Source organism: Triturus cristatus, chromosome 1_2, assembly GCF_964204655.1.
Source record: "Triturus cristatus chromosome 1_2, aTriCri1.1, whole genome shotgun sequence".
In the NCBI taxonomy this organism is placed as follows: Eukaryota; Metazoa; Chordata; class Amphibia; order Caudata; family Salamandridae; genus Triturus; species Triturus cristatus.
Genome location: NC_140580.1, coordinates 577,193,521 through 577,202,493, shown reverse-complemented (window position 1 = coordinate 577,202,493; position 8,973 = coordinate 577,193,521). Strand labels below are relative to the sequence as shown.

Sequence of the window (8,973 nt, the reverse complement as noted above, 5' to 3'; positions counted from 1 at the left end):
TAAGGTATGGTACATATTAAGGGCTATGAGAGATCATTTAAGGGAAACCGTGATGTACAGGCCAGGCATATTTTGAAAACAAACTTATTGCAGCCTAGAGATCGAAATGTAGATTCTGGTTTGAGTGTTAGTAGAAATGTATTTTTCTTAAGTCACACTTCTGCTGGTCTACCTCTAACCTTGGTGAAAAGATTAAAACTTTATTGTGCAAAAACTTACATGTATATGATCTGATAAAAGAAAGACATTATTATTAGACAAAAAGGTTTTGATTGGGGAAATCACTTGTGTGGCCAGCGATCTTTAAAATTTGTGAATAGTATTTGCAGTCATTGTGGTGAACTGTACTTTTAATGTCTGAGCAAGTTTATATATGGGTGCAATTCTGACTGCTGTATAGAAAATTCCTTTGCCATTATAACATGTGAAAATTCATGATGGCTGCATTTGAAGCATGTATGCTTCAGCATTAAACCTTGTAGAATTTGATGATCTTTATCAAAATCATATTATAAAAGACACATACTACTACTAATGTTGCACCCATAAAAAGCCCACTTCAACAATGTGATAACATCAAAATACAGCAATTAGTGTTTAAATAACAGCTAACATCATTAAAAAAAAAAATTGTTAAAACATATCAGATTGGATCAGATTTTTTCCACCTCCTCGGTGACAGTTGTGCCTCCCCTCCCGGTGTTATGGTCCGACCACCTTTTGGTGACTTTTAAAATCCAGTCCCAGATTACTGTGACTAGTAGAGGTGTGGGGTGTCTTGCTCGGCGGACGCGTCCTTTCCATCTAGTAACCGAGGAAATGATTGAGCAGTATCGGCTAACCCACCCCTGCTCTCTTTCGGGTGATCTGGAACTGGACCTTGCTCGCTTTCAAGAGTGGCTTATACAGTGCCTGGAGGATTTAGCCCCGCCGAGGCAGTCGTATAAAAAATCCTCACGAGCATCGGCCCCATGGTTTACACATTTGCTCAACTCTAGTAGAAGGCTCTGCAAAAAAGCCGAAAGAGCTTGGCGAGCAAATTATTTGGATCCTTTGAAGGCGGCCTATAGAAGTTGTACCAAGGCCTATCATAAAGAAATTTTCCTGGCCAAAAAAGCCTACTTTGCCCAACGGATTGAGGAGGCCGCTAATACCAGCAAAGAAATCTTCGCAATTGTAAAGGAATTTACTTCACCAGTGGCTATATCGCCTAGGTGCTCTTTTTCGGAACCTTGGGTTCTGCAATTGGCTAGTTTGTTTGCCAATAAAATCAAGAGCATCCAGGCAACTTTTCCAGTTTTTGTGAGGGGGGTAGTGCCTTGTCCTGAAACTAAGGCCGGTGTATTTGACCCGGATAAGCCCAGTTTGGTGAGTTTTCCACCCATTACATCTCAAACCTCACTGGAATTCCTCGTTAAAATAAGATCGGGCTCTCCTCTTGACCCTTGTCCCGCGAAGAGTCTTTCTAAATTAGCTCACGCTATTAACACGATGGTCAACCCTATTTTAAACTGCTCATTGTCAACAGGGATTGTGCCGTCTGCCTGGAAACAGGCAATGGTCATTCCTTTTCTGAAGAAACCTTCTTTAGACCGGGACATCCATGCTAATTATCGACCTATTTCTTTGCTCCCTGCCCTGGCCAAAGTGGCAGAAAAGCATGTCCAGTCTATCCTTTCACATTTTGTGGAGTCCCATGGCCTCCTGCACCATACTCAATCCGGCTTCCGTGCGAATATGAGCACGGAGACGGCTCTGTTAGAGGTAATGGAGGCCATCAAGGAAGTTCAGGACTCTGGGGGTAAGGCACTGCTGGTGCTGCTCGATCTCTCTGCAGCGTTTGACACCGTTCCTCATGACCGCCTATTGGCGCGTCTTGCGGAGATTGGTGTCGGAGGAACGGTGTTCAAATGGTTCAAGTCCTTTCTGACCAACCGCCAACAGACAGTTTGGGCCCCTCCGTATTCTGCGACAGTCCCGCCTCTGGGTGTGGGAGTTCCTCAAGGATCTATATTAAGCCCGACCCTTTTCAATATCTATATGTCCCCTTTGGCGGCGGTGGTCGAGTCTTTTGGAGCCCAGATTGTCTCCTACGCTGATGACACCCAGCTTCTTTTCACATGTGGAAAGGATATTGACTTCAATGGAGATTGTATTAAGAGCTGTCTGGGCGCGGTTTTTACATGGTTCCAATGTAATCAGCTTAAATGCAACTCAGATAAATCTGAGGTTCTTTTCTTTGGTTGTCCTCCGGATCCCTGTTGGAGGTCTTGGTGGCCCGCTGATATGTTTCCCCCTTCAGACGTGGCCTTGGTGGCAAAAAATCTTGGTGTTAAGATGGACAACGGTCTTACCCTGAAACCACAGATTATGAGCCTAGCTGGTCAATGCTTTGGCATTTTAAAAATGTTAAGAACATTTCTTCCTGTTCTCTCCATTGCCCATAGGAAAATCACGGTGCAGGCCATGATAGGTTCTAGGTTGGACTATGCCAACGTCCTGCATCTGGGTCTCCCGAAATTCCTTCTCTCACGGCTACAGGTTGTGCAGAACTCGGCCGCCCAGGCAATCTTTGGCCTCAGCCACCGCTCCCATGCTATGGGATTGTTGCAATCTCTGCACTGGCTCCCTATGCAGAGGCGCATTGAATTCAAGGCACTTACTATGGCATTTAAGACGCTTAGGATCGGTTTTCATCGGCCTGCCAGAGCCTTGCGTTCTGCGTCATTGTTCTTCACCACGGTCCCGGCAATTAGACGCGCCCGGATCGGTGGGCGTTCTTTTAAATATCTTGCGCCTCGGGCCTGGAACGCCCTCCCACTAGCTCTAAGAAAGAGCGACAACTTGACGACCTTCATAAAGAAGCTCAAAACTTGGCTGTTTAGCCTATAAGTTTTCATCCCCTGACGAAGCTTTATGGTCTCGGGTCTGCCAGCGCCGGGACACTCTGCTTGAGTAGCTGAGCGCTTAACAAAACCCATGATAACATAACATAACATAATCAGACTAATTCGAATGTACGAAGATTTCTGTTCCTTGAAAATGTTAAAAAGACCATTCAACAAAAAAGGAAATAAAACAAGCATTTGCAATGCAATAGGTATCGCTTTCACGCGAGTTTGAGCTATTGACATTTCAAATAACAATTCCTTTTATTTTTGTTTTTGTTTTAAAAACATAAATAGAAGGCATTGTCATTCACAATGTCAATAGCTTAAACTCGCGTAAATGCGAGACCTATTGCATTGCAAATGCTTGTTCGTATTGGCAGCTGCAAGCAAAGACCCACAACGCGCTAACTCAGAGCCTGAGAAATGGACACCATATGTGGCTTTTCAAGGTCCTCTTGCTACTTCACACAAGAAAGTTCACCACTTTCTGACAAGCCCCTTGTCTGAGCTGCAATTTCTCTCATTCGTATCTTTTCCTTAGCTGTGCATGTGGCGAGAATGTATAAAAGGTGTTGAATTGTGAGAAGTTAGTGTTCCATGGTCATTTACTCTGGGAGTCAAAGCTCTGTCTCCCAGAGTGATTTGTTTTATATTTTTGCTTTAAAAAACATGGTTTAGACTTCGGGTAGGAGTGAAGACATTGGTTTTCTTCTTTTAAATTAAGCTACAGGCACACATGCTCCTTGTCCCTGGGTCTTTCTTGTTTGGAAACTACAATTGTTTTAGAATTAAAATCCATTCCATTTCTCACAAAAGGGACCACCCTCTACCCCTAAGAGCTTTGCGCATGTTGGATTCATTGTGCATGAAAAGAGCAGCTATCCTTTCTGGGGAACCGCGTTTCTATTACCATATGAATACATAACATAAATTTTAATACATAATATAAGAGAACATCTCACAAAACACACCAGGCCACGAAGTGACAATTGCACACATACCACAGCATATCATTCACACTGTATTTAGCTTGAGGTGCGGTTTCTGCGTGCAGGGCACGCTGAAGAACGCTGCTTGTCTGAAGTGCACCGAAATGCAACAGTCTCTTTTTGTTGCTACTGTTAAGAACAGCCCAGCTCTCACCCTGCCCCACTCGTCTCACCCTCCCCAACCTGTCACCACAACGCTCTCGGGGCTCTCACGTCTCAGAGGCAGATTCCGCCCACGCCCTGCCTCCTGCTTCTGCCGAGAGACACGCCTCTGGCTTAGCAACCCTAACATTTGGCTGTCAGGCAATTGGCGTTTAAAATACCACAAAACTAAGAGTTACAACGGACAAAGACCACTGGCTCGCAGGCACTGTGTGCCCGTGGGCACAAGGCCCAGGGAGGAGGGGTTTACTTTCAACACAACAAAGTCAAGAGTTGGTAAACAGAGGATGAGGGAGGAGGCGGTGGAAGGCGAGAATATCAGATGTAACTTTTTTGCATCTACGGATTGCCACAATGACTTCCAGCAGTGCCCATTCATACAAATTTTGATACAACCATTAAACAACGATTCTATCACTTGCAACAAAACTATGTAAACCATATCCAGTGTGGACGAATTTCGAATTTGTCCCCAGTGCATTTTCAGTGGCAGCCTTCACCTGGGGTCTGGTTTACAGACATTTCACCGTCACTATGTAAGCAAGCGCTCGCCATGCATCCGCTGTTTATTTTTGCATCGCGCTTTCACTTTTAAGTGAAAGCGAGATGCAAAAATAAACATGCGGCGCCCTGTCGGCTTTTTTGTCTGGCCCAATCAAAGAGCCAGACTGGTGCGTGCAAGGCAGCATGACGAAGCTTCTGATAAGAAACTTTGTCACGACAGCTGTAATGCAGGCGAGCCAGTCCGGGTGGGCCGGTCAAAAAAGGGAAAAGGAGGCACCCTGGAAAGCTTATTCCCAATGGCGGCGCACCGTTTAACATAAACAGTGACGCAAGCCAATGGGAATTAGGGGCGTGGCTTCAAGCCCTTTACAGAAACTACTCATATGCATTAAATGTCGCTGAGCGAGCTGCGCATGTGCACAGCAACGCTAGGCGAGACCTAAAAAACAAAGAACGGCAAGTACTTCGCTTTTAACATTTCTGCAAATTATACAATTTCCATTACAACGGCAATTAGGGTGACTGCTATGCTAAATTTAAAAACAAACTGAGCTATCAAAAAATGTAATTGGTGGTCTGAGCTGGTATTTATTGATTACAAAATACATGTATGAGGTTTATAAAGCATACAATGTTTCTGACAGCTTCAATACCCCTTTAAGACTAAAGAACTGTAGAAGCACTGCATTTATGTAACTTAGGTCTTCCATGACAAAGTTTAAAAAAAAGTTAATAACTTCTGGTGAAAAACTGGGGATGGGAATAAACAAGTGTATTCAGTACATTGCTTCCAGTTCAAGATTTCAAAAGATTTTCTTTTTAGAATACTTATGACTGACTACTATCTTCATTGCATGATTAGGGTGTTAATAAATCCACTTTACAAACCACTCTGGTGTTGAAAATATCTTAGAGTTGATATTTTAAAAGTTACTCTCAAAGCTTCAAACACAGAAAAGACATATACAAAAATATAAAATAAAACACCCGGCTACCTGCCAACTGAATTAGTCTTTGGCGTAATTAACACTTTGCTTTAATTAAAAAAATAGGTATACATGCATTCAAAATATGCACAACGTACAGTCATTGATTCTGCTTCAGTCAGTGAGGGGGGAAGGGAAAGCACAATCGAAAAACAAACACTGATTAATGTGCAACTTTCTTTTCCTAAACTGTGCAGACAGAGAATGGTGTGTAGCTTAACATACAGAACAGTAAGTATACAGTTTAATCACAAATCCCTTTGAAAAGGAAACATAACTAAAAGCTAGATGTTTGATTACCTTCATTGTGGTGGTTTTTCTAAATTAACAGGGGAATCCCTGTTTTGTCCATTTGGGTGAGGCACTTGTTGCCCGTGCTTTGAAGCACGTGGTCTGTAGACTTTCCTACACATTGAAAAGTTTCACCCAGGTAACGAATCAAAATATACAAAGGGATCTTGGAGTGTGCATTTATAAAAGTGTGTGCATTATATGGCTAGCTACATATCCATTAGGCTATTTATTTATGCAACCTATTAAATATAACATCTGGACTCGAACATCTGCTTGGTTACCTGAAGGTGAAAACTAACACCATCAATTCTAAATATTGCTGGCTTTCTACACACAAAAATGAAACAAAGCTGGGGCTGTCAGACACACAAACACCGTTTCTGTTGTAATTAGAAATTAACCTATAGCTGTTGCATAAACATATCGCCGGGAGGACGCGTCAAGAATACACTATTTAATTGCACTCATTATTGATGCCCATTATCTGCTTATCTCTTGGTTCCTCTATAACACTACAGTTAACAGGACACCACTAACTGTGCATCTTCAGTCAGTGCATAAAATAGTGGCCCATACAGAAGTCCAGTACACATCCTACTATAAATATATATACAAGGGGCAGCAAATAGCAGGTCTGCTAAAGCAAATGCAACAGAAATCTATACAAAAAAGGAAGATTAGAGTGCCCTAAGTGTGTTAGAATGGTTACAATGTGAAAATAGATGCTTCTGCATGTTCAACATCAAGCACCAGTGCATGTCACTGGGATTATTGTTTGCTTATGCAATTACGCATTTTTCACAGCATCACCAAATATGTACAGTCAAATTTAATACAAAAATATGTCTAGGGAACAAATGAATTAAAATAGTGGATACACAAAAGAACATCTAAGGATGGGGTATTAAAGCTTAGTTGAAAACGATGACTGTATGCACCGTTTCCAGGCTGAGTGAACAACCACTTTCATAGTTTTCCAGAAGTTTTAAATTTTGTTCAGGTAGGTGTTTTTCATATCCTACCTTCTAGGCCGAAAGCGGGCACTGTGAGGCACTTGGTTAAGGTACAAACTAGGGAGGGGTAGAGTGAACTAGCAGGGCTTCATGCCTTGCAACCTCCACAGAAAGGGATAACCATGATACACTAATGTCTATGGGTGTAATTAATGAGTTCATTTTCTACTTGGGATTCCCAACCACATGACGATAGTAAACCAGTAGCAATTAAATAACAACCATTACAATAAGGGCCCCGTGCCGCTCTTGGAAACAAACACGAAATTTAAAGACCCTCAAATTTGGAGGCTATGAAATCAGCTTTAACTTTATAAAGCAAGAATAACGACTGGAGACCGATTCCATGAATACCCTTTCAGAGGAAAGGTTACAGAGATGGGGCAAACTAACAGCTCTTCGGTCTCCAATCCTTTTCTATATGGGGTTTGTAATATATAGGCATATGTTTAACACATAGTTAAAAAAGAAGTCAGCCACATGTGCAAAAAGTAATTACAAAATGATATCAGAATAAAAGACTGTCAATCATTAGTAAAAGTTTCATCACATGATTGCAGGGTTATACAAAATATTTAAAAATGAATTACCTGAAAAGTCGAAGAGTATATAGGCATAACAGTATAACGATTTATACTCAACTTAACATTTTAGTAAAACGATAATTTGCAGTGCATGGAATTCTTGCGTTCCATTTGGACTCCATCGAACCTGGTAGGAGTGGGCCCACTTTTCACTATAAACCATAGACAAGAGGACAGGGGATTCTCTGGTTGTGGCTACATTGTTTTTAGAAACGTACTTCCGGTTATGCTTATTTTATTAAAACAAGATTTCTGTAGCAGATGTTGTGTGGGCATCATTTTGCTGCTGGCCATTTTCCACCTACTGAATTACTCTAGAGTCGCAGGGAATGCAACGTGGCGCTCCTAAAAGTAAGAAGGACGAACTCCAGGTTTTTGGCTTAATGCAGCGGGCTGTCAAACACTGGATCTGGTAAAATGGAAATTTTCAATTTCTTTTCAGGCCAGCTGTACTCTTTTGGAAGTTTCAGCTGAAAACGAAACATACACACACAGTTATTTGAATAAGAATCTCTTCCTGAAGCACACATTTAATTAGCAACATATGTTCGACGCCTTTCCAATAAGGAAGGGGTTACTTTACTGTAATAGTTTTGCAGTTTGTACTTAATTCACTAAATGAATGGGCTTGAAACATCACCTGTCTTTTCTCTGGAGATGAAGGTCATGGCTGTAGAACCTCTCTAACTTTGCCAGTGGGGAGAGACTGATTCACAAACACAATGCGTTTTGCTCAGAAGTTCACAAAAATTATGTAGTTATTCAAAACTTTCTAAAAGAGAAAACTGAGCATATAATGGACTCAGCTACACTTAGTTACCACGACTAGATTCTACATCAGGACTGGAGGCGAGGAGTATGCTGTTCTCTTTTCACTTTATTGACAACAGCCATTAAAATGTAACAATAAGACTGCATTTCCCATAACTCTTAGGGAAAAAAGTCAACATTTCAGTAACATTCAATGTCCAATCAAATGAGACCACGTCCCCTTGATAGTTCTCTGTTGCCGCCTCCTCTTTCTTCACTGCTCCTGCAGCTGAGTTAAGTGCCGCCCAGTACCATAGCCTGCCATTATTATACACTGTTTTAGAACAATTGCCACTCCAGAATCAGTGATGTTGAGGAGACTTACCAGGAGGAGGACAGTGTGATCTACCTCCCCACTGATGATCATTTCTGTGAGGCAATAGACGCCTATATTTCTCAAGCGGTAATGCAGGCAGCGGCTCCCTGGAGAGGAGAGGAAAGGAAATTGCTGCAGAACGTTGTTTTAAACCCCTCCCTGGGAGGGAAGACCCCTTAAAGTTTACCTCCGGGAGGGCCCGCTACACCCGCACCACTCCATAAATGCAAGAGGGACCCTGCCTGTGCCAAATGTCAACATGGATGCATTTGACAGACTGAAACAGGCCTTCATGGACCAGTCTCAGCCCCTACATTCCCCGGAACCAGGGCCCTCGGGGTTGAAACCACCAGGTGCCTCTTTACCCTCTCGCCAACCCAGACCTGCACGAGGGTCAGACTCCCCGCCTGCTTCCGACACGAAG

At 42.5% G+C, this 8,973-nt stretch overlaps 1 protein-coding gene across 4 annotated transcripts in view; it reads right to left on the bottom strand.

The window, feature by feature from the left end:
* Nucleotides 1-5,557: 5,557 nt before the first annotated feature.
* SUFU (SUFU negative regulator of hedgehog signaling) overlaps nt 5,558-8,973 on the bottom strand; it is a 378,216-nt gene continuing 374,800 nt past the window's right edge. For all 4 annotated transcript variants that reach the window (XM_085606533.1, XM_085606538.1, XM_085606535.1 and 1 more), the window contains one exon: nt 5,558-7,893. In XM_085606533.1, the coding sequence (XP_085462659.1) occupies nt 7,804-7,893 (90 nt within the window). In that variant the 3' untranslated portion in view covers nt 5,558-7,803. The remainder of the gene's footprint in view (nt 7,894-8,973) is intronic.